General features: G+C 51.1%; 1 protein-coding gene across 8 annotated transcripts; it reads right to left on the bottom strand.

Annotated features, from left to right (window-relative positions):
* Window positions 1-10: 10 nt before the first annotated feature.
* On the bottom strand, window positions 11-27,949 carry RRBP1 (ribosome binding protein 1). Of its 8 annotated transcripts, none has more exons than XM_071739908.1 (25): window positions 27,743-27,949; window positions 26,615-26,834; window positions 20,043-20,744; window positions 16,158-16,306; window positions 15,449-15,571; window positions 14,339-14,491; window positions 13,908-14,026; window positions 12,956-13,109; window positions 10,998-11,136; window positions 10,256-10,443; window positions 10,044-10,081; window positions 8,813-8,903; window positions 8,030-8,122; window positions 7,563-7,655; window positions 7,378-7,458; window positions 7,189-7,278; window positions 6,662-6,754; window positions 5,142-5,213; window positions 4,858-4,953; window positions 4,322-4,405; window positions 3,006-3,098; window positions 2,051-2,134; window positions 1,469-1,567; window positions 837-980; window positions 11-570 (listed from the first exon to the last, which is right to left on the bottom strand). In XM_071739908.1, the coding sequence occupies exons 3-25, from the start codon at window positions 20,722-20,724 to the stop codon at window positions 532-534; spliced, it is 2,997 nt and encodes a 998-aa protein (XP_071596009.1). In that variant the 5' UTR covers window positions 20,725-20,744; window positions 26,615-26,834; window positions 27,743-27,949; the 3' UTR covers window positions 11-531. The 8 variants fall into 8 exon arrangements, with proteins under 8 accessions (XP_071596009.1, XP_071596011.1, XP_071596010.1 ...); XM_071739910.1 differs by lacking the exon at window positions 26,615-26,834 and adding an exon at window positions 23,585-23,758; XM_071739909.1 differs by lacking the exon at window positions 26,615-26,834 and having other exon boundaries at window positions 27,747-27,949.

Below are 27,949 nucleotides of genomic sequence, written 5' to 3'. Positions count from 1 at the left end.
GGACAAGCTCTTTTCACTACGTCATTTTAATTGCATCGACGCCCAGAAATACACAAAAGGATACATGCCAAGAGCCACCCATCAAAGAGAGGCTTCCTTCATGGCAGGTCTTTCTTTCACACTTCTTTCACTCAAAAAAAAAAAAAAAAAAAAAAAAAGAAAAAAAGAAAAAAAGATAATAATAATTGCACTGGTTAATGTACAAACAGTCTTCCCTTTTCACACATTCGTGGGTTCAGCTGCAACAGGAGGGTGAAGCTCTGGCCCCCACTCCAACGCAGTCGGAGTGGCTCCCTGGGGAACAAACGGTTGTACAAAACAGTATAAAGATTTTCTTAGAAACATACACCTGTGGTGTTTACTGGTTGGATTTTTGGGGTGTTTTTTTTTTTTTTTAAAGTTTCAAAACTAGGTTTTGGGTCACTAATGGCTTGTATCTTTATCTACAATAAATTCAGCATATTTTTTTATTTTTAGGAATGTGTAAGGCATTTTGGTAAGTTGAACAGCAAGGTCTAGGTCACAGACTCATCAAACGGAAGTCCCTTCCTTCGAACTGTCCTCTTCCCCCTGCAGAAAGAAAACAGAGGTGGGTGACTCAACTGGATCTCAACCTTATTCTCATGGCATCTTTAGCATCAAAGCACTTCAGAGATGGGCCAGCTCCTGCCTTCTGGGCAGGGAGAACCATGACCATTATCTCATGTGGTACCAGGGCTTCCCAAAAGCCAGTCAAATAAGTCGTTCCTGGCAGCAAAGCCACCTTGCCTCTGGTTTTAAATCACTCCTTGACATGCAGTCTGCTGGCATCTAGGGGCCATGGCCACCACCCCTACCGTTTCCTGAAGCCGTTCTTTCAACTTCTTCACTGTTTCTCTCTCTTTGGCCAGTTGGTCCTGGGTAACCTTCAGTAGCTCCTGTAGTTTGGTTGCTGCTTGGCCCAGGTCCTTTGTTAATTTCTTTTCTTTTTCAAGTCTTTCCTGCATGGGAGTAAAAAGAAAGCATTTGCCATCTGATGACCTTCCCCCATCCAAAACACCTCAGGTCACCTCAGGTCTGCACTGAGCCACCATGGTGGCCACAAGCCAGAGGAACACTCAGCTCCCTCTTCACTAAAAGGGCCAAGAGTCACCCCACTAGCTCACTCTTGGTCCCCAGAGATGCCATGGACTGAGACAACTTCATGGGAGCAGAACAGTTCCCTAATATGTGAAAATCCCAGCCTGTAAAAGCATTTGCTCAGAGAATTTCCCTCAGCTTGGCCAACATGGATGTGACTTACACCCTGCTGTCATGCAGTCATGTTGGAGCTCACAGCCAGCCCTGGGCAGGGAGTTCCTATAGGGGAACCATCTACCTTGCCTCACCATCAATAATGATAAATTACATCCTTAGTGCTGCTCAGACATAGGTTTTTTTTCTGTCTTGGGTGAACACCAAGCCTAAAAGAGCAGGACAGCCAAATCACCTTGAGATGCTGAGCCTCCTCTGTGTCTGAAGCTGCTGCATTTTCAGCCAGTCTCAGCTTTTCCAGTTCTGCTTGCAAACTGCATGCTGAGCTCTGGGCCTGGAAGAGGGACACATACTCAATAAGCATACAAGCACATAAGCACCTTCTGCATCCCATTCTGCCCCAGGGTCTACCTCTGTTGAAGAGTTAGGTTTATCCACCTGCTGTCAGACAGTTGGACGCTAACTGCAATGCTTTGCTTTTGCTGATCCAGCTTCTGCCAGGAAGACAGCATTTCTTGCCAGAAGCAGCATGAAACCCACCTAAAGCCCTTAACCCTCAAGGGGAAGAACTGGCAAAAAGCATGGGGGGAACTGGGAGAGTGGCAATTTGAGGGACCAGCACTACCATGTGGCTTTATCACAGCTGATGCAAGAAATTCTTCAGATTTGTGATGGAATGCACTGCTGTCTGAGATGCAGATAGGGATGGGGAGAAACCTTTAAATTAACTCTTCAAATTAGCTCTTGAGCTTCATTAGCAGCCAAGAACCCATTTAAAGACTTGGCAAACCTTTATGTCCTTCTTGCCTGCACCTACCTCCTCCAGCTCCAGTGCCAGCTTTTGCCGCAGCATTTGCTCCTTCTCCACTAGTGCTTCGTTTTGCTCTAGCTGAGTTTTCAACTGTGTTGTGGAAAGGAGAAAATTGCCAGAAATTAAATATTCAAGAGACCGGAGAGGAGCTAGCAAGGACAATGCCAAGAAAGCTGGGTTAAACAGAAGAAATTAAAACTGAAGCTTTCCCCAGGGCACCAAAGGACAACAGGTACTGGCAACTCCTCTCCACACAAAAGCTGGGAGGATGCAGATGATGAGCCTGGGGCTTGGCTCTGCATTGAAAATTTTGCCTGCTCTGCAGGCAGTGTCAGCTGGAACTTGGGACAAGAGGCATCCTGTAGGGAAGGATGTGCCTGGCAGGTCCCCACACCCAGGAGAAGGCTCCACACTTAATGGGATTAAAGGAGAGAGACAGAGCCCGGCTCGTGGCAGCACTGCCACCAGTGAGAGGTGTCAGCCTGAAAGTGAACAGCCGCTGCTAATGCCCTCAGCCCGGCAAGACTTAGAGAGCTGCTGTAATCTTAATCCCCACCAGCTGGGAAGGGATCCCAGGGCAGCTCTATTGGGGTGTTCCCTTACTCTTAGGAGACCCAAGCCAAACATGGCATCATTGTGTGGCAATGGTGGCCTGAGGGCTTGCAGCATCTCCTGCCTGTCTCCCCCAAAAACCTGCCAGCCTGATGCCATGATGGAGGGACCCCAAGGGGAACAGCCTGGTGAAAGCTGGCTGGAAACATGTTCCCAGTGGGAACAGAACATATGGTTGGAAGGACAGGGGGTTGGTTTCTCCCCAACACACAGGACGGGAGACAAAACAGCCACGACAGCCCTGAGCAAAGCCACGTGTGGTTCTCCATGCAGTTAGAGATGGTGAGACAGGACAGGGGACATGGTTAAGGGCCAGCAACTCCACAGGCAGCAGTCTCCCCACCCTAACCTTGAGGGGCGCAGGCTCGCCTGGGTCAGCTTGTAAACCCACTACTTCTCCATCCTGTACATGGTTCTTCATCTCACTCAACTGCTGCCTGACCTGGAAGGAGGACCAGCAAGCCTGGCTCAGTTACAAATGCCCACACTGCAGTCATTACAAGTCTCACAAGGACCTATAGATACAGTTTGCCATTGATTCACTTGCATGAGCAAGTGAAGTATTTGGAAAACCACCTCAGTTTCTGCTAGACACAGGACAGTGATACCCAACTCGGGCAGCTTAAGGCATTACAGCTCCTTGGTGTGCACAGCATCTGTCTGCTCTCCTTTGATCCCTCAGCACCTTCGTTTAAAGCCAAGGCTGAGGGTTTGCACTAATACAATTGAGCTGTTAAACAAAGTAGTCAAGACAGGGTGGAAGGTCTCATTTTACCAATGACCATAGCTGGCATGGCTGGGGAGACAGTTACTTGAACACTATCCCCCTGACTAAACCACCCTCCACTCCATTTACCAGAGCATCGCAGCAGCACTGGCAGTCAAGCTGCCAGCTAGCAGCATGCCCTGGCCAGGTGAAAGGGAAGGTCACTGGATGAACACAGCTCTGTTCCACACTTACAACTATCCACCTACCTAATGAGATTAAGACTAATGATGACCCAGCACCACGTTTCCTTGATCATAACAGGCTGCAGCAGCTTGGTGAGCAAGCTGGATGGCAGCAGCTGCAAGGCTGGGAAAAGTCATGACACCCAAGGGAAATCCAACTCCCAGCTCACTCTGCTCTGAGCAGCTCTGCCAGCCAGCAGAACTGCTGAGGATCTAAAAAAGCATCTCCTGAGCTTCTCAGAATCAAAGTATCACTTTAAAACAAAAGTCCTCGTGATTTTGGCAGGCCTGTTAGCTCTCCTGGACCTAGACCCACCCTTCAGCCTTCCAAGTGACCCTTATACACAGCCTGTACAGCCTCAGTCCTTCCATCCAGAGGTGGATGGATGAATGGATGGATGGATGGATGGGTGGATGCTGAAGGCACCCAAACCCCACCAGTGATAGGGTGGTTGGGTTTTTCTGCTACCTGCCAGCTTGTGCGAGCCTTGCAGCTCTCCCTTCCTTCGCACTCCCAACCAGTGAGGAAAGGCAGGCAAAGAAAAATCTTCTGGGGTCTCAAACATCTGGTGATCAGCAGCACCAGGCTTCCCCATGTGCTGGCTGTGCTTTCCTCCCCTCCCCAAACCCACAGGGAAGATGCCAGCCCCACAGCTGGGTTTGCAAACCAGCCCCAGGCAGAGCAGTGAAGCAGTTCTGGGGGTCCCCCCTTACCAGGGCGAGCTCCTTGCTCTGCTTCTGTGCTTCCAACTTTGCTGCCTCCAGCTGATCCTGGGACTCTGACAAGAGCCGCCTCAACTGCCAGAACAAAGGAACAGAAAGGAATAGAGCACTCCATTTAGTCACTTGTTTCGGAGCCCTGTGGCCCAAGGAAGCAATTTTATGATGCAACATGTTCTCAAAGAGGCCATGATGATGGTATCACTTGCTAACCTGCCTGCTGATGCCTCCTCAGAGAGATGGCTGTGAGACAGCTCTCTCTCACCTGAGGCCCTGAAATGCCACAGGCCACCGAGGTCCACTGGACAGCATCTCCATACAGATCTCCCTGTCCTATCATCTTGCCAATTGATGTCATGACTTTAGGTGTCTACAAACCAGACCAGAGCAAACACCTCCCTCTGCTTTTTCCTCCTTTCCAAAGATGCAAGATTGCCAGGGCACTCCCCAAGTCCCCAAAAGATGGATAGGTAGTGAGTCAGGATTAGAAAAAAAGAAGTGTTTAAGAAGGTAATGGCCACCACACTTACAACTTCAACTTCTTTTGTGTAGTTTTGGCGCTCAGAGCTGGCTGTCTCCAAGTGATTTTCCAGTTGTGTTTCCAGAAGAGAGGTGTATTCCTTTATCTGGATTAAAAGGGAGGAAAGCAGGAAGAGGCTGATCATTTGATGACCAACACATCCAAGATATCCTATGGTCCAAGCCTCCCTTCCCCAGGGAAAGTCAGGAGGTGAATTCTGACTCAGCCCAAGAACCACACACACACAGGTGCCAGATGGGTACAAGACCTTCTTGTGTACCCAAAAAACCCTACCTGGTCTGTGCTCTGCAGATCTGCTTTCATCTTCTCTACCATGTCTTCAAGGGATTTCAGCTGGAGCTGTGACTAAGCCAGAATGATTAGAGAAGGTCAGTAATCTCATGCAGACACCAAGCATCTTTTGCTCAACCAAAAGAACAGGCAAGTGTGCCACTCCCACCTCTCCCCCTTCATCCTGTACTCAAGTGGAGAAGAGACCTGACACCAAAGTGGAGCTCCACGGCCTGCAGGACAGGAACTCCTCTTCCCAGGGAATACGAATCCAACAAGCCCAGGACATAAATTGTGCAGCAAGGCAACAGCTTTTGCCTGCAGAACTTCAGCTGGCTGCAGTCAGCTTTCAACACCCAAGAAACTGGCATTAGGCTTGGTGCTAGTTTCCTACTAAAAGCACCTGTGGTTTGGACAAGCAGCCAGGTACACTTTCCAATGAGGTATCATGGGGCTTTGCTATGAGGAGAAGCCAAGCTAACAGAAAAGGCATGGGGTCTGCATTTCAACCTGGACTGATTTTTGAAGAGGACTCCACAGTTGCTGAATTCCTCAGAAAGGAGGAATTCACCTCTTTTCCACAGAGAGGCAGGACTGCTCTTGGACCTGCCCTAACCACCAGATGTTCATCCCATCACGCACACCAGCCGGCGGCCACGTCATCCCCATGCAATCCTACACCAGCCCTCAGTAGTCCTGGCAGCAGAAATGAGCTGAGAAACCAAAGATCTCTTGTACAAGAGCTCCCCCATCTCCTTGCAGCCCCAGTTAACTTCAAAACCCCATGCCACAGATGGGGAGCAGCCAGGCCGTGGAAAGTATCTTCATCTCAGTTCTGCATTCAAGAAGGAGGAGATAACTAAAAGTCCCTTTTGCAGGACAGGCACAGCCAGCCAAGTTCTCCTAGACAACAACTAAGTCATAAGAACTCACAAAACACACTCCCCACCAAACTGGACAACAACAGCTCCCTGGAAGCTGCCAGCTGGCTTTTTAACTAGGAAGAGCAAGTACCCAGAGCTAGAAAGACAGATGTACTCAAAATCACATGCAGTACGTGGCTTGGACTTCAGCTCCCTTCTGAAGGCTCAACGAATGCCTGGGTTTTGAGAGCAGGCCAAGTTCTTCAGAAAATAGGAATCCAAGAGCCCTACACGTGCTCTCCTTCTGTCGAGCCCACCAGGAGGGCACAGCCCAATTTCCAAGCATCAGAGCTTGGATTACTTGAAGCAGTGCTGAGGTTTCCTAACTACCAGGCCTGAACGGGAGAGCTGCAATCATTCCCCCAGCTCCACTGGCAGGGTCTAGGCACACGCAAGGCTTAGCTCCTACATGAGGTGGGCTTCTTATGTGCTGGTTTGGTGAGAGCAGGGCTGGATCTGGGGAGAGGATAAAGTGCCCACATCTCAAGAGCTGAAGGCTGGCAGGAACAGTTAGGGCCACCATCATTTTTATAGCAAACAGCCCCACTGCTCTTGTTCAGCTCCACAAGTGACAAACCCAGATGTGCCCCAAACACGCACCTTTTGGAGTTCCTCTTCAGATGCTGTAAGCTTTGCTTTCCACACCTGCTCCTCCTCCTCTACGCTCTTCTGCAGGTCTCGCAGCATTCCTTCCTGTTGGCAAAGCCTCAGCTGAGCCTAAACCTCCTCCAGCTCTCCCAAGCCAAGGAGAGTCAGGGCTGGAAGCTCTGGCAATACCACTCCAAACATTTGGGCCAAAGCACAGGTGACAGAATTAGGTGCCCCCAGCTGGTTCTATAGGCTCCCAGCTCCTAGGCTGGCTCAACAAACTCTCCTGATGACCCCTTGCTGTGCCACAGCCCAGCACCACCACCACCAGGAAGGTTTCCAACACAGTTAGACTGAAGAAGAGCTCTAGGAATTCAGGTTTCTTCTGTTTCCCTGTCTCACTGGCAAATAATCTTCCACACAGCAGACCCCCAACATTCCGAGGGATGCCCACCCTTTGGGCAGCCTGGGATGCCAGAAAATGTTTCAAAAGGTATTTCTAGGGAAAGACAAACACAGAGCAAAGAGCTGCAACCTACCGTCTCTGCGAGGATAGCTCTGTACTGCTCACATTCTGCTTGTAAAGTGCTTTGCGCTTCCTCTGCCTCCTTTAATTTAAGTGCTGAATCCTGAAAGGAGAGGGAAGGGATGGAGAGAGAGGTGAGAAAAAGGAATGAACGAGCCTCAGGCACTCCTTCACCACTCCACTTTCCAGCCCCTTCACTTACCGTGAGCTCTGTTGTAATTGTCTGCTTCTTCATCACATCCATAGTCTTCTCCTTAAACTCCTGTAGCCATGTATCATAATCCTGAGTGTGAGAAAAAGAGGACAAGGAAACAAAACGACACTTACGCATCTGTTTCTTTCCATGATGTAGAGGCTCTGCAGGGGTCTGAGAAAGCCCATGCCCACCTGCTGTGAGGACACCACAACTCCAGGGAGGGCAGAGAGCAGTGTCTCTTTGGTTCGGGCCTGGAGCGCATCCAACTGTTGGGCCAGCTCTTCCTGTAAAAAAAGGACAAATTCGCATGGGATGAAGGTCTTGTGTGCCTGCCAGCCAGGCTATCAGTACTGGTCCTGCTTTTCTGTGCCTACAGAGGTGAGCTGGAACAGGGAAACCAGGAAACAAAGAAAACTGCTGCTGCTGAGAACCACAAAAAGTCCCTTCCAGTTCACCCACCTCCTTGGTTCCCCAGCCATGACCTGTACTGGGAATACATGGCCCTCGATGATTTGGAGAAGCTGGCTGGAGGGCTGGGCCAGCACTGCTCCCCAGAGGAAGCAGGCAACCCAGGGCAAGTATCTCTGGTGGCTCAGGGAGGCTGTATGTTTCCGTTACAATGCCAGCATCACTGTTAGAGGGAAATGGCCAGGCTCACCTTTGCTTTCATAGCAGCAAGTAGTTTTTCCTCACATGCTTTCTCCACTGTGGTCAACGCTTCCATTGCTTTCCAGTTCTTCTTACGAAGGTCCTGCCAAGACCACACACAGAGGGCAATAAGCCATTCATCAAGCCAAAGGCCACAAAGCTGCTTGATGGCACTGCAGAGGATTTCAAAGTCTCTGCTCAAGGAAAAGGGCATCAGCCTATCACTTTTGTCAAGGATCCTCCATCCCACCCCCATGCATCCATCCCCTCCATTCTTGCAGTGGCCCAATGCACCACATCACTTAGATGGTGGCCTTGGGGGAGCAGAGCAGAGCTGGATGGAGGCAGGAGTTCTAGAAGGAACCCTCAGAATGCTTAGAACTACCTAGAGAGGACTAAGGCTAAATGGAGGGCTGCTAGGTAGCCTCTAGACAACTGATACCACCTTGCAGTAGAGGGATAGCAGCAGAGTGACAAATGAGGGACCACTTGTCATGGATTGACTTGACCTTGCTGGGGTAGGATCTCCCTGGCTTACCAGGTCCTGCACCCAGGCAGCACATTGTGTGCTGCAGCCCATCAGCTGAAGCAGCTCAACCTGCCAGGGGGATTTGGGCTTTCCACCAGACAAAGCAATGCCTCTGGTGCTCTGTGGAGAAGGAAAAGCCTCTGGCTGCTCCACAGAGCCATCGGTAGTTGACTAAAATGGGTTGTCCATTCAAATCCCAGAGATGTGAGTTTTGCAGGGAAAAAACTGAGAGCAGCAAAAGCTGAGCCCAGTTCACTCACGTACGTCATTTTTTGTCTTCTGTTGTTCCACTGCCTCTCGCAGTTCTGTGGCTTTCCTTTCCAAGGATGAGAGCTGGTCTGTCTTCTCCTGGAGCCTGGAAGGGCAGGATGCAGGAGTGAGTCTCAGCATCCACCTCCCTCCCAGGTAGCGAGCTGTCCAGAAGGGGACCACAGCCCTTCCTATCCCGGTCTGCTCCGGGATCTACACACAGCAGAAATAAGAGGGAGTGGGGACTAAAAACCACGTCCATGGCAAAGCTGGCATGGAATCTAGTTTTCTACTGGCTTATCAGCAATATCAGTGAGTAGCTGGCTCTCTCTCTTCACCCAGGCCAAGAGGAAGAAGTAACCTGATCCAAAAGCTACAAATTTCACCTTACACTACTAGGACTGCTCCCAACACACTCCTGTCCGTGGTTTGTTAGACTGAGATAGCTCACAGCTCTGCATTTTGAAAGCATCATCCTACTATCTTGAGTAACCATAAATCAGGACTACCATCCAGACACCTGCAACCTCTCTCCACACCCTCCACCATCTGCCCTCAAAGGAGCCTCAGCTCAAGCAGACCAAGGAAGGTTGAAGTCTTTGACAAGAACCACCCAAGTCACCTAGGACAACTGAACTGCTGCCCTCCATTGAAGTGACACTGGATGCTTGCTGGCAGTGGGATTATCTGAGAAACCCTCCCCTGTGCAGAGCCTGAGCCTTCTTGGAGTTGTACAGCACACGGACAAAGGGCAGCATGCATGAATCATGACATGGGAAATTCCAATCAAATACCAGAAAAACCTTCTGCACTGGGAAGGCAAAGTTGTCAAACACTGGAACAGGGATTCAGAGAGGTGGTGAATCTCCATTCTTGGAAATACCTGGAAATATCCTCAGAAAGTCTCCTCTGACTGGCCCAGCTTTGAGCAGGGGCTTGGATCAGAGACATCCCACCTCCAGCATCAACACCACCCTAACCTCTTATCCTGCAGGGCCAGTCAGCCTCCATGTGCCTGGCCAGCAATTACAGTCTCACTTCGGAATGGACTGGCTGTTACTTGCGGCCAGCACTGGAGCTGCTTCATATTTTAAACAGCTGTGTTGGCCCGGTTTGCAGTCCCCAAGCCTGCCTAACAGAGAGGGTAGGAAGCTTTTACCCCCAGGACTCAGCACCGGGCAAGCCTGGCACACACAGACAGCAAGCTGGAGGTGCTATAGCAGCCTCCATGTGCACCTAGACCCACCTTGACCGCAGCTGCTTCATTTCTGCTTCATTGGCTGCCTGGAAGAAAGAAAGTACTTTCATTACTTGCACTAGGCATACAATGCAGGTCAGCCCCAGAGGGGATCCCAGAGGAAAGATAACACAAGTATTGTGTTAACACAGTGCAAAAACAGCAGCTTGAGAAGTGTGACGCCCTCTCCTCCTCCCACTCCAATTAAATGAGCGTGTGACCTGCAAGTCTCTGTCTTTTTCTGCCTCCCTCATCTGGCCTGCCTCCAGCAGTGCTTCTATGGATTTGATCCTCTCCAGGAGCTTGGTATTCTCTGAGCAGGCATCCTGCAGTTTCCTCCTCACATTGTCCAGCTCCATCAACTTGCTTTTAACCTCTGCTTCAGAGCTCAGAAGCTTGGCCTGCAGCTCTGTTGGAGATGAGAAACACAGTAAGTGCAAACAAATTTGGAGACTTCCCACCCTGCCCTGCGCAAGCAGGACTCTTGGCCAAAGAAGCCCTGGCCATGGATGCTTTCAGGAGGCACAGAATCATGGAATGGCTAGGCTTGGAAGGGACCTCAAACATCATCTGGTTTCCAACCCTCCATGCATGGGCAGGAACACCTCCCACTATATCAGGTTGCTCATGGCCCCATCCAGCCTGGCCTTGAACTCTTCCAGGGAGGGGGCATCCACAACTTCCCTGGACAGCTTGTTCCAGTGTCTCATCACTCTCACAGGAAATAAATTTTACCTAAATCTCCCCTTTTCCAGTTTTAAACCACTGAAAAGTACAGGGGAGAGGCACTGGAGTGACATCCTAGGATAGGACCATGGACCAGTCCCATGTCTCGCTCAAAGTGACACCAGGCAGCCTAACTCATCCCTGCATTTACCGTCCTGCTGCAACCAGCCCCACCAAGCACCCAGGCCTGAAAGCTCCCAGCCTGCTCCACAGCTACCCCTGATCCAAGGTCCTCACCAGCAATGCTCTGCTGCTGTCCTCTGGTCTTTTCTGCCTCTGCTAACAAGCTTTTGTAGCTGGTCTGGGTTTTGCGGAGCTCCTCGCTCACTTCGTCCAGCCTCTTCTGCAGTGTTGCCTCCATCTCCCTTTGGGAAGCCTGCACAGCAGGAAGAGAAGGCTTTCCATAGCGTGAGAGGCACCCCAGCCAATTTGAAACAAAGCTCCCTCCACGTATCACCTAATATTATTTTCAAGCTGTGATTTTTTTTGGGGGGGGGGAGGTTTAAGTCATTCTTCCCCACGTTCCCCTTCTGCATGAAGCATCATGCCTCACACTCGTGTTTTATCGTTTGCCAGCCCTTAAGTGGGAGAGCAGACAACACCCTTACGTCTCAGTTCTGGGCCAAGACCATGGCCATCCTCCCCTCCAGAGAGCTAAGCTCTGAAAACCTCTAAAAGCCCTGGTCCTAATACACAGCTCCAGACCAGCAAGGAGAGGTAATGCCATGGTGCTTAGTAGGATGGAGACACCCAGCCATGTGTTTCCACATAGAGAGGAATTTTCTGTGTGGCTTGGGCCAGAGAAGACTTTTTTATTTTCCATCTTAGAAAGCAGTGAGGAAGAGGCCTAGCCAAGAAAGGCACTTTGAGGGGGAAGGCAGAGGGGAAGATGAGGAGAGCGCTGCAGATCAGCAGCCTTACAAATACAAGTTGCACCCTGGCAGATGGAGAAATGTTGCTTTGCATGGAGGGCACAAAAGAAGGTAGATCAGAAGCCCCATCTCTGTCTGAGTGATGGGGTTCCAAAACCACTAAAAAACCAGCATTTTTCCACTTTCTGAGGATTTGACACCATTTCCTCAGCTCAGAGCTCCAGGTATTATTGTGGAGCACATCCTCACTTTAAACACATTGCTGGCTTTAAAGTCTTCCAGCTAGTATGATTTATTTAATTAGTACTAAGGTGTGCAGCAAGCTGACAGCCCTGGAGAAGATCTCCTAAAACCATGCCTAGAAGCTGGTGTTTTGAACTAGGAAGATGGCTTCTGCCTTGAAGTCAGCTGCATGCCCCCACTCCCTTCCTTGTTCCTGAACTGCACAAGCATCAGGGGCCAAAACCCACCCAACAAGAAGAGATGTGCATCACCAGGTACCCGAAAAATTCAGAATGAGGATAATGAAGGCTCCTTGCTCATTTCTACAAAATCATTCTGGCGCACACAGCCCGTTTGCAAAGAGGCCAGTGCAATTTGGAGATGACAGCACTAGCAGGAGGGATGCATCACATCCCTTACCCTGTCTGCCACCCTGCCACCCCTGGGGTAATGAAATTCAAGTTCCTGGGTTCAGGGTGCCTGGGATCAATACTCCCAGCTACCTGCTTAGTCCAACCCCAGCAGGAGTGCTGCCACCTTGCCCAGAAAATGCTCTTCCCTGCACTGGTCTGACAGCAATGCTCCTCCGCCAATAGCATGCTCAGAGGCTCTGTTTGGGAACTGTCCTTTAAACAGCCCTAAAAACCCCAAAACCAACCACACCCTCGTGACAACACAAAAGCCACAAGCTCTACCTCCTGTACCAAGGAGGGAGAACAACAGGCTTAAATACAGCTAAGTCGAGAGAGCACCCACATCCACTTGAGCAAGGGCTGATGGGGCTCAGCAGAGTGCACCATCTAGGATTTTGCCCCACACCTTCACACCAGGCTCATGCACTTCACAGGTGAGCAAAACCAACAGCTTCAACTAGGGCATCGCGCTCCCTGGACTTTGCTGGTGATGCTGCACAAACATGGCATTGCATATGACAAATTAATGGGGAGAGGCAATTAAGAGGTCTGCAAGGCAGCTTGCTTTCCAACTGTGGATGCTCATTAAACTCCAAGCTCTTCCCATGGCTAAGCCCACAAATCCCATGCCATTTAACCACCCACACAGTCTCTGCAAGGGGAGTGGGTTTGCCGGTGCCTGCCTGACCTGTAGCTGCTCAATCTGCTTCTCGGAGGCCACCACTTTGATCTCCCAGCTCTTCTTCTGCTGCTCCTCTTGCTGCAGCACCTCTGATTTCTCAGACAGCTCTTTCATTAGCCTGTTGCACTCTTGACGTAACTTGGCCAGCTCAGCATTTTGCCTGCACCAAGAGAAGCAGGGTTTTAGCCTGCAGGCTAGTCAAGCATCTCTGATGTTACCTAGGGGGGGACACATCCTCCTGTGGGCCTGCTACAGGACTTGAAATATCTCAGTGGTTGAGATCGGCTGTTTCTAGGACACGCCTGGTCCTTCAGGGAGGGAGTGGAAAGAGCTGACAAATCACTTTCAAAAGCTGTGTTTCAAACACAGGAGACATTCCTTTCTCATGAAGTAAAGGACACAAGGATCTGTGTTCCCAGACACAAGAGGAACAGCTCAAAGCAGCTGGAGTCCGCTCTGTAATTATTTGACTGTTAATCAGCTAGTTCAGACTTTCTATAAAAAGGAGTATGAAATTCTTCTACCTAGTTCCCATTTGTTCTGCACGCACTGGGCAGGTCTCAGTTCTCTGCAGCATCACTCCCATCAAAGAGCCAAATACATTTCTTCTGGAGTTTGAAACTATGAGCTCCCCTATGGGAGAAAATGCCACAGTGCCTCCTGGCGCCCTCTCACCCCCTCCATTGCCTGTTGGCTGTAGCATCAGCACAGGTGATCCCAAAGCAAGAAAGGAATTCCCCTACCCTTCCACTTAGGAAGAAGATCCTTGTTTCCCCTGCCAGCCCCCAAAAAGCCATTTGGCAAGCTCTTCCTCACTCCCTCCTCTACCTCTACTAGCTGGGGTGTCTGTAGAAGCACCTTTAAAAAAAGGGGGTAGTTAAGCACGATGGACAGCCAACCCCAGGGTTTGCCAAGGGGTGCCCCATGCTCTGCCCCTTGCCCCCTGTCCCGGCCTTACTTGCTCTCTGTCTGGCTGGTGGCCTGGTTGAGGGCATCCCTCAGGATGGAGTTCTCCTGCTGCAAGCGAGCCAGCTGCGTGTTGGGGCCATTCTCCAGCTGCTCCTGCAGGGTCCGGATCTAGAGAAGTCCAACAGGGGTTAATGCCACTGCTGGCCCCTTCGAATCCCACTCAATGAGCAAGAGAGACTTGGCAACACAGGGAGACGTCTACCGATGCTGACAACCCCAAAAGACCCCAACATCCCATGAGGATGCTCCCACATGCCTCCTCTCCCCCAGGGACCATGGTCCAGGAGCATCGAGGGGTCTCACCCCTTCCTGAGGCTCTGGTCCACTCACACATCTCAGTCTTCTCCAAATGACCTCCCATCTGCCAGCAAAAGCCACCTGGCAGCCAGAGGAAGCTGCAGAGCACAGTGTGGGGCTCACCTTGCCCTGGAGCTGCTGTGTTTCGCTGACATGGTCCTGGTAGCTGGCCTGCATGCGTGCCTGCACCGCTGCAATCTCCCGCTCACGGGTCAGCAGCTGCTCCTTCAGTTTGCCCTCCACAGCCACAGCCTTGGCCCGCTCGACCGCCAGTTCCTTCCAGGAGAGAAGTCACCCAGTTAGTCCTCAGTGCATGAGATTCCCTGCTCTAAGGGGATACAAAACCAGTGGCCTCCTAGCACAGACGACTTAAAGGTTCAGCCTTTTCAGAGCTGCCTCTGTGCCCAGCTACACCATTTAGCTCTTACATTTCCTCCTGTGTTTTGTTTTTGGGCTCTGTGACCACTGGATGCCACTGTTGCTCCACATTGGGCCAGCTAAGAAAGAGGAGAAAGACCCTGGAATTTTATTTTTGCACTCCATAGGATCCATAACACCACAAAAAGGTTGAAGCAAAACAGGGAAATTACACACACACAGAAAAAAAAAACCAACGAACCAACCAAAAAAAAAAACCATTTCCCACCCCCTGCCAAAGCAGTGATGTTCTGTTGGCCATCTGGGCAATGCTGTGCTGCTGCCCTGTGTGGGCTGCACAGGCAGGGGTTCAGCACAGCCCTCGAGTGCATAGGATGGCTGTGCCCTCTCCTTTCCACTGCCAGATTCTTCAACAGCCAAAAAGAGGTGGAGGTAGGGGGCCGAGTCAGGCAAGGAGGCTGTAAATAGGATTAGGGTCCTGAAAAAGGGAATAATGAGTACCTCCTCAGCTCAGGGGATCCAGGTAGAGATGAGAAGGAATTTCTTTTCCTCCGTAAAGCAGCTAAGAGCTGCAGTCTCTTTGGGAAGGGCTTTCCCTGGCTTCTCTTGTGGCTGCCAATATGCACTACCCTGAGACTTTTTGGGCTGGTGCCTCCCTGGATCAGGCCCAGGAGAGGAGGGGAGGCATGGAACTCTTCCCATTTTGGGAGAGAAAATAGCAAACAGGTGAAGGGCCCAGAAAGCCCTTGGACTTCACCTCCAAAGGGGATGACATGCAGGGGGTGGGAAGTACATGGCAAGCCATGGGGAGCAGAGCCTATGTCGGGGGTGCCGGGACGGCCACACAGAACTTACCTTGCTCAGCTCCCTCAGCTTGTTTTTGGCAGCAACTGCATCCTCCTGCTCAGTGGCGAGCTGCTTCTCCTTCTCTTCCAGCTGGCGTTTCAGGACAGCAACTGGGTCACCCTTCTGCGTGGCCTGCCAGAGAAGGGCGTCACATCAGTGGGGACCACCACCTCCAGACCCATCCCTCCACCCAAGATGTGTGGGATCCTGCCCTCTGAGCCAGGAGAAAATTCAGCTCCATTCTGCATGTCTGAGCCTCAGGACGAGCTGGCCAGAAAACATGACACCTTCCCCTCTGCACCTCCTGACAGCTCAGCAGAGCCCCAGCAGCAGGTGGCCATGATGATGTTTAGTCTGGAGAAGAGGAGGCTGAGAGGAGACCTTATCACTCTCTTCAAGTACCTCAAGGGAGGTTGGAGCGAGAAGGGAAAAAGCCTCTTCTCCTTAGTAAACTGAAAGGACCAGAGGGAATGGATGGAAGCTGCACCAGGGCTGGATGTTAGAAAATATTTTTTCACTGAGAGGGTTGTCAGGCATTGGAATAGCCTGCCAAGGACAGTGGTGGAGTCACCATACCTGGAGGCATTTAAAAGGCATTTGGACCTGGTCCTTAAGGACATGGTTTAGTAGTTGACTGTGGTGTTAGTCAAAGGTTGGACTGGATGATCTTGGAGGTCTCTTCCAACCTAAACATTCTGCGACATGTTGGCAGCCTTACCGTGTGCCAGGTGTCCTGGACAATGCCTGCTTTCTCCGTCAGGATCTCAATGAGTTGCTGGGCCTCCCCCTCGCTGAACACCATGCTGCTGACAGTGGATACAAGAGTCTTGTAGGGCAGATAGAGGGGCCCGTCTGAGTCTGCGGGTGCTACAGGGGAAAGAGGATGTGTTAGGATTGCTTGAGCTGATGACAGAGCTGAGTAGCATCATCCCAGCTGGCTTTAAGCCCAAAATTGCCATTTCACATCAGCATCCACGCAGATTTCCACAGTCAAGTTTGATACTTTTCTAATTGAAAGCAATATGAGAAGTGCTGGAGATTATAGTTACCACACTTCTGCTTCTTGACGCAGCTGTTACCTCTGCCTGGCTCTACTATAGCTCCCGCCACCCTGCTACCATCCTCCATTAAACTCACTAATTCCCAGTAGGAGCTGGGAATGCTTTGCCAGTGCCAGGGAGCAGAGATATGCTGGGCATCAGAAGCTGGACTGCACTGCGATACAACCTTGCTGAGGGACATCACCCCATGCAGGGTGCCAGTGATGCAAAGCACAGCAAGGTCATCTGACACCTTTCACCTGCCAGGTTATTCCAGGTCTTTGCTAAGGGAACACAACTCCAACTCTCCCCCTACCCCTCTGCTAACCCAGGAAAGCCAAGGAGTATCAGGAACCATTATGCTGTAGTAGGACCACAGTGCACGTGGTCAGGAGGGATAGAGGGTGGTGGACAATGCTTCCATGCCCAGCAGGCTTATTTTCCTAAAAAATCTCAGAAGAAAAGCAGTTTGGACTTCAGTAGCCCCAGAGCCTCTACAGCTGTCAACATCAGGGTCTCTTGAATGCAGAGCTTGGATTCCTCAAGCAGAAGGTCGGAAATGAAGGAGGAGGAGGTGCTGCAGACATGGGATCACAGATTCCCCTGAAGCCTCTGGAAAAGGAGCTGATGCTGGAGCAAGTTCATCCTGAAGGATGCAGTCCCTGGAGGACCACACGGTGGAGCAGGGGAAAGGTGTGAGGAAGAAGCAGCAGCAAAGAGAAGCTGTTATGAACTGACCACAACCCCTAGCCCCTTGGACCACACAGGGAAGGCAGGTACAAGATTGTGGAGGGACAGAGTGAAGAAGAGCAGGGGAGGAAGGTGACAGAGTGAAGAAGAGCAGGGGAGGAAGGTGTTGCTTTAATTTTGTCTCCTTTTTGTCATCTATTTTAATTGGAAGTAAATTAAATAATTTTCTCCAAGTCAAGTCTGTTTTGCCTATGATAGCAATTGCTAAATAATTGCCCTGTCTCTATCTTGAACTCAAACTTCCCCTTCTTAATTTTTCCCCCATCCAGTCGAGGAGGGGGTGTGTGAGAGTGCTTGGATGGACATCTGGCAGGCAGCCATGGTCACCCCACCACAGCAACACAGTGGCAAAGCCTGGGAACACCCAGGGGCACCAGCACACACTGTTTGCTCCCAGCTTCTGGTGGATCCATTTGAGAAGGCAGAACTGAGCTCTCCCAGCATCAAAATCTGTCTCCTCAGCAGCAGCCACTTCCCATCAGGGCAGCTCCATTATCTCGTGCAACCGGGGCCACAAGAGCTTGGCCCACACTTCACCCACCAGCAACAGCAGAGATGCAGGACAGCACAGCACATCACCTCCCTTGGCCCGGTCCCGCTGGGTGGAGGGATCCACCATGCAAAATTCTGACCATGTCCCGGGGGCGTTGCGCAAGCGAGCCTTGCACAAGGCCAGCACAACGCAAACCCCACCTTGCATCTGGCAAAGGGATCCGGGGCAACCTGCCAAGCTGTGGCAAAAGGAAGCCCAAGCTGCCGCCGAGCCCATTCACAGAGTTTGGAAACCTCGCGCCTTGCCAAAGGAAGAGGCCAAACAAGCTGCTGCCCTCTGGCGAAGCTTACGTGGGAAAAGCACAGCGGGGATGAGGGGTCTGAAAAGCCACTTCTCAGACCCAAGGGGACATGGGAGTCAAGGATGGCCCTTGTGCAGAGCCCCACGCCTGGGAAGCTGCAGACCAGATCAAGTACCCACAGGAGTCCTATGGGAGAGCATGGCTCCTGCTGCCACAGCTGAAGACCTGGGATCTGAGTACATGCTAGCATCTTGCAAGCAAATTTTTCTGCAGGAAGCTAAAAATGAACCACACAAGAGAAGAATACCCCACAGAACTCTTGTCATCTGTTTCAGTGCCAAGCGCATGCCTTTGAGCACTTTGAACACTCCTTTTTATCTGCCACACGATAATTTGTTGCTTCTGCTTTCGAGGAGGAGAGAACACAGCTTCTAAAAGGCTGCCCTCAACACCTTGGTCAAACTGCAGTCAGCATCGTAGAGAAAATACTGCAGAGAGATTTCCTTTGAAAAAGCATGGGAGCAGATAAGCTACCACTCTTGGCTTTTAAGACATGCAGGATCTGCACTTCATACCCAAAGGAGGGGATGTTCAGAGCAGCAAAAAAACCTCCCAGCTTCAAAAGTGCTAAAAGTTCATCTCCCATCCATGTTCCCTCAGCTGTCATAGCTTGGATTTAGGGCCATGTTTTTCAGTGTTAGAGAAGTGCATCCCTGTGGGCACATGCCAAACCAGCCACCTCTGGTGTCCCCAGCACCATCACTGTGATACCCTCCAGGAGTGGCGGCTAAAAACATTTCAAACCTCATCGTTACCTGGAGATGGCCTTTTGCAAAATCCTTTCCTCAGTGGGGCAGATACAAGAGTTTTAACCCAGTCATGGAGACAAGAAGCCACAAAATGTCCTGCTGAGTAGCAGGTCTGCTTCCAAAACATGGCTATGGAAACTGCCAGAAAATACTCAGCAGCCTAGATTTGAATGTGCTGGAGCAAGTAAGCATTTCTAGCAAGCGTGTCTTTTTCCTTGGTTGTTTTTTTTGGTAAATGAAAGAAGAAATGAAACCTATGCACCCCACATCTTTGAGGACACCTTAAGAAATTTCTCTCACATGTCCATACAGGAGCACTTCTACAGGTCTGAAAGCACTCCAATTTTTAGTGCCTGTAATTATCACTTGGCCAAAAATAACCCCCAAACTGTTCACATTGGTGCAATGAGAGGCAAGAATTAGGCTACAGTAGAGCCATTTCTACCCTCCCCAATAAGATTTTATAAACTGGAAAGTTCCAGACCACCTTCTTTAATCTCTTCCATGTCCAAATCAACGAAGTGAGGCATGAAAGACGACAGGCAAGTTCCCCCTTCCTTTTGACATATCCAAAGTCACTTTGCTCTATCTATCCTATCAACAGTCCCTCGCTCTATAACGTCCCTTCAATCCTCTTTTCCTCCACCATGGTGTTTTTCACCTCCACTGAAGAAGGAGGAAACTGTAGCAGTGACCCACCTCCTTGAACGAGGAGTGGTAGAGCTCCTGCAAAGTTATATTAAGCAGAGGAAGGAGAAAACACCATCTGGGCTTTCCACACAGATGTTCAGCACCTTGGCAGCTGCTAGCTCTCCCAGTACAGGCACATATACCTCATTCATTCTCAGTGTACAGATCTACTCAGAAATGCCCAACACAACAGCAAATCTGAGAGGAACCTGTAACTTCCCAACATCTGTGTGACAGACCAAGGAGCCACATACCAAGTAGTGAAAACAGGTCAATAAACTCATTACTTCAGCTCTACTTCCCCTCAGAGAGAACTGCAGTCCAATACAGCCTATTTCAACCCACCTTACCCTTGGCACACATGGTCTACCTCACCAGCAACAACCTTTCTACAGCTGCCCTGTTTCCAGCACTAAAGAAAAATGAAGAGACCTCAGGAAAAGACAGTTCTGGTTTCACAGCACCAACATGCGCAGCTGTCTGACTCAATGGGGATATATGCAGAGGAAATTTGCCTTACCTGGCTCACTCTTCTTCTTGGATGAAGCCTTCTTCTTGACAGGTCCATCATGTTTCTGCTCCTCATGGGTCGGAAGAGAATTGCTTTTCTTGATGGTGACAGAGCTGATGACTGGAGCACTTTGTTGTGTGCCAACTGGTGGCACAGCCACAACAGGCACCTCTTTAGGGGTCACCTCCAAGACAGGAGAACTTTTGGGGACACTGACAGGAGGTGAAGTCAAGACTGGGCTAGGAGCAGGCTCTACCTTTGCCACCTTCTTCTCTTTCTTCCTCTTCTCCTTAGGTGATGGAGCGGGCTTCTCCTTTTCCTGGGGGGGCACTGATACTGCTGCAATCGGAGACTCAACTGTTACAGGGTCAGGCACCACAGCAGGCTCAAGAATCACTTCCTTGGAAGACTCAGTCACTTCCTGAGTCAGCTGCTGCTCTGGGATCTTCCCATTAGGCTTCTCTTCCTTTTTCTTTGCTTTTCCTTTTTTCTCAACAGGTTTCTCTTTCTTCTTTTTCTCTATTTTCTGCTGCTGGGTCTTCTCAAGCTCTTTGCGTTGCTTAGCCAAGGCCTCCTCATAAGATGTCTCCTTCATGGAGAAGGTGGACACCAGGAAGATTCCTATGGCTGATATCACCATAAAACCTCCAAAGACCATAACACCCAGCGTCTGAGGGTCGTACACATCCATCCTGCCTTATTCTCCTGTGCCTGCAAGACAGCAGAACAACAGTTAGTGGCAGGGACGGGGAGGAGGGAAAGAGATGCAACAGTCTCTCTGAGCAGGGAGTTTCACATGGGCACCTCTGTCTCCAAATGGCACCACACATTGAAAAGACAAACGCTCAAGATTCACACAACTCTGGTGCAGGCAACCTGCCAATGCACACCCAAGTTTATACTCGTCCACTACGTTGCCTATGCACTGTGGCCCAGTTGTACCACAGCAATTAATCTCCAGAAAAAACAAAGGGGAAGAAGAAAACAGGGGTGCAATCACAGACAGCCATCCGTAATTACCCATTATGTGTCCAATGAGATGTTTTCTTGTGACCCTAGGCAGTACCTGCAGCCTTGAGGCAGTTTTCAGACTCTGGTGCAGTCTGGCCAAGATCTGGGCTCTCCCTGGGACTTTTAATTGCACCCAGATGCAGATCCAGGTCTCAGCTTTGGAACAAAATATGCCCCTGGAAGGAAAAGCATACAAAGGAGAGCTTTTCCCAGTTTTGCAGCAGCCCTGGCCTTCTCCCTTAGTTACCTGCATCCTGCAGCACTGCTGGCCTCTGCCCAGCTCAGCAAGGAGAATGCATGCAATATCATGCTGGGTAGCTGCTCTCAGCAGTGAGAACTACCCCACCAATGATGCTGCATGCACAGAGATCACACAGAGAACTAAGTCACAACCATTTCCTTGAGATGCAAAAGTCATAAGTTCAAGCTAAAAAAAAGAACAAAACAAAAAAAACCTATGGTGATTAATTATCTCCTCAACAGATGCCCACAAGTAGACGTGTGAGACTTGAAAAAGGGAACGCTAGATATGGCACTCCTCTTTCCACCTCTGCTAGTGGATGGTGGGCAAAGCAGGCACAGAGTTCTCCCCACTCTCCTCTCCAGCCTCAGTTTCTCCACCTGTAACATATGGAGCAGCAATGAAGATCGTTCTGCCTGGCTTGCAATCTGTCAGGAAGGGTGCAACCACACACAAAGAAAGATGCCCCTACCCCCACTCTTCTTCATTGCTAACTGAACCCTGTCCCTAGTCTTCAAGCCCATCTCTTCTCTGCTGTCCCACTCACATTTTCCCCCCATCAGGGCATCACCTCCGCATGGCTACCAGGTGACTCATGAACCCCTAGGTGTTGAAGTCATCCTCTTGAAGTCAAGGTACTTAATCTGCAAAGGGGCACTTTCAAGGAGATGCCAGGCTGTGGCTTCTTGCTATTTTGCCTCAGAACATAGTCAGGAAAAGGCAGAAAGTCCTCAACTATCAGTTCCCAACCCCACGCTTAACAGTAAACATTATTAAACTTCCTCTTCAAGAGGTTGTGGGTGGAGGAGGGAGGGAGGGTAGGAAGGAGGGGCTGGAAGGGGAGGAGGCAAAAGTAAGAATAAAACTAAGGAGATCAGTATCTTTTCAAAACCTCAGTGCTCACAGGGAGAGTCCTCAGAGCCCTTTCCTTTCTAACTACCAGAGCAGCAAACTCATAACCAAATCCACAGGTCAGAGTTGCTTGTGCAGAAAAAAGGGTGACAGTGCGATCAGTGCAATAGAAAATTCTCCTCCCACACCTGAGCAGGGAGCAGAGAGCTGGAAGGAGCTCCAAAGCAGCAGTCTCTCACTGGAGAGGCCCACCTGCCTGAGCAAGGATATTTAACTGGCAGACCAGCTATCCCTGCTCCAAGCATCCCAGGTGAAGTGAGAGCTGGCAGGCAGGAGGGCTGCCAGTGCCAGCTGGAACCAGCCTCCCCTGGCAGGGCCAACTTTCTACCCCAGGGCACTGCTTGAGATGCCAGCTGATACTGCAAGCATACTACTAATACTACTACGTCTGACCCAGCTGTTTCACATTTAAATGGCCTCAGCATGCTCTATCCTAGCATGTCTCCTGACAGGTCACTCCATTCTGATTAGGTGGTGTTGCTTCAGGATGACCCCCACCAGGACAGAAATATTAATCCTAACCTGCAGGGTGAAAAGGGGTGGATTTCTTCTCCCGGGATGTAAATAATAAGTAGGGCTGGAAAACACATATCCATGACCTTGTGCTGGTTTGAGGGCTACACCAAACACCTAGGAGCTGTTTTAGGGGCAGAAGAGGGGGACCTGCATTCCTCACCCAGCAACCTCAACACATTGGCAAAAATAAATCCTTCCAGACCTCACACTGCCACAGCTTCATATTTAGATAAAAATTTGCTACTCCAGCTTAGGGCATCACCAAACACTGGCAAATGCACTCCAACCCCACCAGCTGCTACTGCCATGTCCAAAACCAGCTGGATGGAGGCCATGGAGGATGGGAATGGTGGAAAAAAAACCCCAAACTCCTACTACAGAGGCAGACAGCACACAGAGGATGGATGAAAGAGGACAGTGTTACTATGCAGAAAGTGAGCTGATCTCACCCCACATTGCTGTCCCCCCTGACACCCTTGCATACAGGGTATTCAAGACCCACACTCTGTCCCCCCTGCAGGCTGCCTCACCCAGCCCTGCTGCATTAAAAGCTGCCTGTACCTTGCCTTCTCTCAGACTTTACAGCCAGGTGAGATAATGATGCAGATTATCGTTAAACTCCTTCTTAGATAAAAAAAGAAAAACCAAACAAAAACAACCCCCTCCAAAAAAAACTAACACAAGAAAAAAGCAGCCCAGCACACCAACCTAAAGGAGCTATGGGCCTGCTGGAAGAGCCATCACAGGAGCTGACGCTTATGAAAGTAGACGAGATGCTCGCACAGGCTATTTACAAGCTCCCACCACTGTGCCAGAGAAGCCCCATGCTATTCCCAAGGACAGGAGAAAATTGGAAATGAAGAATACCAACCAGCCAGCAGTTACTCCCAGCAGTGCTATCATGGCAAAGGGAAGCTTTGGTCCTGTCTCAATGCTTGTGCTAGCAGACCCAGTGCTGACTCCAAGGAGCAAGTTCTACCAGTAAAGTTCCTCCTGCGGTTGAGACTTGCAAAGGACCAGCCCAACAACTCGTTCAGGGAAGAGCCTATCACTCCAGAAGCACAAAGATGGTGAGAGGGTGTTCACTACCACACACACTCACATCAAACCAGGCTGGCTTTGGCATTTGGGGGATAAGGAAAAGTCTTCTCATGGGAACTTCCTGATACATAAATGCAAGAAACAACACACTGCAGTATTAGCATCAGGAATGAAGCTCTGCTTTGGCATCTCCTGACACTGTTGCCTTTGCCCTTTGAAGAGCTGAAATTTTGCTTCCAGATTTGGACAGCAAGACACAGTCCCCCAGTTCAAGCACAGTGGCAGGCGCATGCCTGCCTTGCCCTCTGTGCTTCCCACCTGCACCAAGCCATAGTTAGGACATGGAAAAATAGAGCACCAAAGGCACCACTGCTGGTCAGCTAGCTGATGCCTAGAGGATGTTCCACACATACATGTTTGGCTCAACAGCCAGGCTTTAAAGACTTCAGCATCCTGCCTTCTGTACCTTCTGGTCCTTCATGAGATTTTGTCTCTAAAATGGTGTTTTTCAATCTGATACCCAGTCTGTTTTGGGAGACTGTGGCGTGCCTAAGGGTCTTAGGGACACCACGAGCTATCAGTCCACATTTGAAAAATCAAGTTCACATCCAACACTAAACACATTTACTTGCATGGAGTTTCTTTAGCAGGATCAATTCCTCACCCAGTCAGAACAGTGGAAATCATCAAATACATCCATATGCGAACTTCTTCCCCAGAACAGCTTTCTCAGATAAAGCTTTTCACCACCGCCAGATCAGGAATAAGATGGACAGCTAGTATTTTACTTGGCCTGCTCATGTAAAGGAGCCAGCTGAAGCACTGTGCACTGAATACTCTTACATTCCTGTGGCTTTTTCTCATTATCCATTAAACTTCCCAACATCCCAGATAACAGCTAAGAGACCTGACCTGCCTCACCACCTTGCCTGTGCAGTCACCTCTGTTACCCCTAAGGAAAAGTCCAACTTGTCCTAAGGAAGAAAAACCAGTAAAGCCCTCAGCCTTTCTGGTTTTTCAGCACCAAGCAATTTCCAGGATGAACCAACCCACAGACATGCAGTGTGACATCACTGGGGCCATGCTCAGTGTCTTGAAGTATTTGCCAGAGTCAGCTAGGTATTCTTTGGGCAACAGGTCCAGGGAAGGGATTCTTCTGTACTCAGCGCTGCTGAAGCCACACCTTGAGTACTGTGTCCAGTTCTGAGCCCCTCAGTTCAGGAAGGAGATTGAGGCGCTGGAGCAGGTCCAGAGAAGAGCAATGAGGCTGTGAAGGGATCCAGCACAAGTCCTGTGAGGAACAGCTGAGGGTGCTCGGGTTGTTTAGTTTGGAAAAGAGGAGGCTCAGCGGGAGACCTCATCACTCTCTACAACTCCCTGAAAGGAGGGTATAGCCAGGTGGGAATCAGTCTCTTCTCCCAAGTAGCTACCAGTATAACAAGAGGACATGGACTTGAGCTCTGCCAGGGGAGGTTTAGATTAGATATTAGGAAGAAATTCTTTACAGAGAAGCTAATCAGGCATTGGAATTGGCTGCCCATGGAGGTGGTGGATTCTGCATCCCTGGAGTTTTTTAAGAGACTGATGTGGCACTCAGTGCCATGGTCTGGTAACCACGGTGGTAGTGGGTCAAGGGTTGGACTTGACGATCTCAGAGGTCCTTTCCAGCTTGTTTGATTCTGTGATTCTGTGAAAAACCAGGCTAATGCTTTTCCAGCTGTTTAGCCTTTCCTCCACCCTGCAAACGCTTCCATGAAATCCATGGGAATTCAGTGTGGCTGCAGCATTACCAGCATACCAACCCTGGCTTAAATCAGACAGATCAAGTGGGAGGTGGGCAGAAGCAAAGGAAAGGAAAATACATGTTATCCCCTCCTGGCATGGATATGTGCGACAGATGGGAAAAGATGTTCTTTGTAAGCAGGACACTTCTTCCCCTGCAGTCCAAAGCTTTGGACTGTGTCACTTTGCCACAGTGTCAAGGTGGCATCTCAGGTTAGAGTAATGTAGAACAAGAGGTGATGGGGTGTCAAAGTGCAGAGAAAGAGCAAAGTGGATTCATGCAGCCAGCTCTACATAGCCTGCAGCAACACCTTCCTCTGACGCACCTGCAGCTCCTTTTACTTTACAGCACCTCCCAGAAGGTTAAAACATAAATAAATAAAAAACTCTCCCTTCCTAACCACACACAAAAGCTGGCTGATCCAACACACAGGTTTCCAGGCTGAGCTTTCGGTGATTTTTCCAAAATGCAGAATTATTTCCCAGGCCATCTGGGCAAGAAGCCGGCAGCACCTAAGGCTGTTTGGGCACTGTTTGGGGAGGGGACTGCCTGGCCTCCAGTTCAAAGAAATAAGGTCTCATCTCCTTATCTGCCCCTTGGCTGCAGCTTCCCTTGCCTAAAGGCAGTACGGGGGCAGAGACATGGCCAAGGCCAGTGTTCCTCCATCACAGAGGAGGGCAAAGGAGAGGGAACTGGGAGGCCTGATCCTCCCTCCCCACAGCAGCCTGGCCTCCACCTGGCAGCAGGAGAAGGCAGCAGCACTGCCAGCAGATAAAATGACTGATATTTCTCCTGGAGTTTCTCTCTCTGCCCTACTGTGATAGAGAGACGTTTAAGTACATTTTCTGCCTAAGTGACTGTGCATTTCCAGTCTCCTGGCAGCGTGTGTTACTCTACGCAGCAACTCCAGATCAGACACTGCACCGATCATCAACAGTGATAGCTCCACTTAATTGAACGTGACTTAGCGCTCCATTAGCTCTTGCAACTCCTTGGCAGTGCTGCCAGCTCCCTTCCTAAGCCTCAGAGTTAGAAAAAAAATAATTAAAAAAAAAAGCAGAAAATACATATACATACACGCGATGGTCCTAGCAGCACCGTAATTCATCTGCAGCTTGATTCATCTCTGCGGCGCCGATTACAAATTTTGTCTTCCCTCCCCAGCCCCAAGCACCGTTTCACCACCAGACCCCGTCTGGTTGTGCTTGGGGATCACATCCCAGATAGCACCCGCCTCGCCCGACTCCTTCTAGCCCGTTTTCCCAGCGATGTGGGCGAAGGGAGGTCGCTGGCATCCCTTCTGTGAAGAGGAAAGCTGACATTTCAGGCGGGGAGGTTCTTCCATCGCACCCGGCCACGTGTGCAGCTGGACCGCTTCCCCGGCGGGGTGAGGAGGGGAGCGGGGCGTCCCGCCGGAAAGCTGGCGGCATCCAGTTTGCAAAGACCCCCGGCTGGACGGGGATCTCCGCTTCAGGGGTCGCCGCCTCCCTTCAAACGCTTCGAGCATCTCTTGACGCTGAACTGTCGGAGGTGTCCCAGGGCCGGGAGAGATTTGGGGGCAAAGGGGGCGGGGAGGTGGGGGGCTTAGGTACGGAAAGAAAAATCAGTAAGTCACAACCGCCTGAGAGCTGTGACCTTTCCTAACCGAGCTTAATCAGATTAATGAATTTCATCAGGCCGGAGCTCCAGTCGGGGGAATCGGTTGGAGCGCTGCGGGGGTGGGCGGCGATGTCCGAGGAGGGAGTGGGGGGGGGGGCAGCGGGCAGGGACGGGGACCGGGTCCGGGGGGACAGGGGGCGGCGGCCGCTCCCTCGCTCCCCTCCCCGGTGGCCGCACACGCCGCCATTCCGCACCGCCCTCGCCGCGCCGCGGGCCATTCATCCGCCCGACCCCCCCGCAAACGTGGCCAGACCCCAGACCCGAGATCCCACCCTCCCGAGCTGCCCCTTCGCCGGCTCCAGGAGGGACAGCCCTCCGCGCCTGGGAGCGGCGGGGCGAGCCGGCGGAGGACGCGTGTGGGTGTCCCCACCCCGCTCCACGTCTGCTGACAGTCGGGGAGTGGGGGGGGTAGGACGGGGGGAGGGGTTGGGGGGGCCCCTCTGGCAGCAAGGGGCAGGCGGTGGGGTCCAACGGGGCGATGCCCCCTCGTGGAAGGGGAAGAGGAGGAGGCAGGGAGAGGGGGAAGGGAGGGTGGCCGCCGCCTACCCACTCGTGCCGGGTCACGGTCCCTCCTCGCCGCCGCGGCCGTGTGGAGTCGTGGCACTTTCCGCCGCTGTCTCGCCGGGTTCGGCCGCTCCGGACCGCCCCGCCCCGGACCGCCCCACCGCTCCGCGCCGCGCCGCGGGGCCCACTCAGAGCGGCGGGGCGGGCCGGGAGGGGACGGGGCGGGCCACGCCAGCCCGGCACTGTGGG

The sequence above is a fragment of the Heliangelus exortis genome, chromosome 3 (genome assembly GCF_036169615.1).
Source record: "Heliangelus exortis chromosome 3, bHelExo1.hap1, whole genome shotgun sequence".
NCBI classification, from domain to species: domain Eukaryota; kingdom Metazoa; phylum Chordata; class Aves; order Apodiformes; family Trochilidae; genus Heliangelus; species Heliangelus exortis.
Note: the sequence above shows the minus strand (reverse complement) of the source record. Positions and strands in the feature narration are given on the sequence as shown.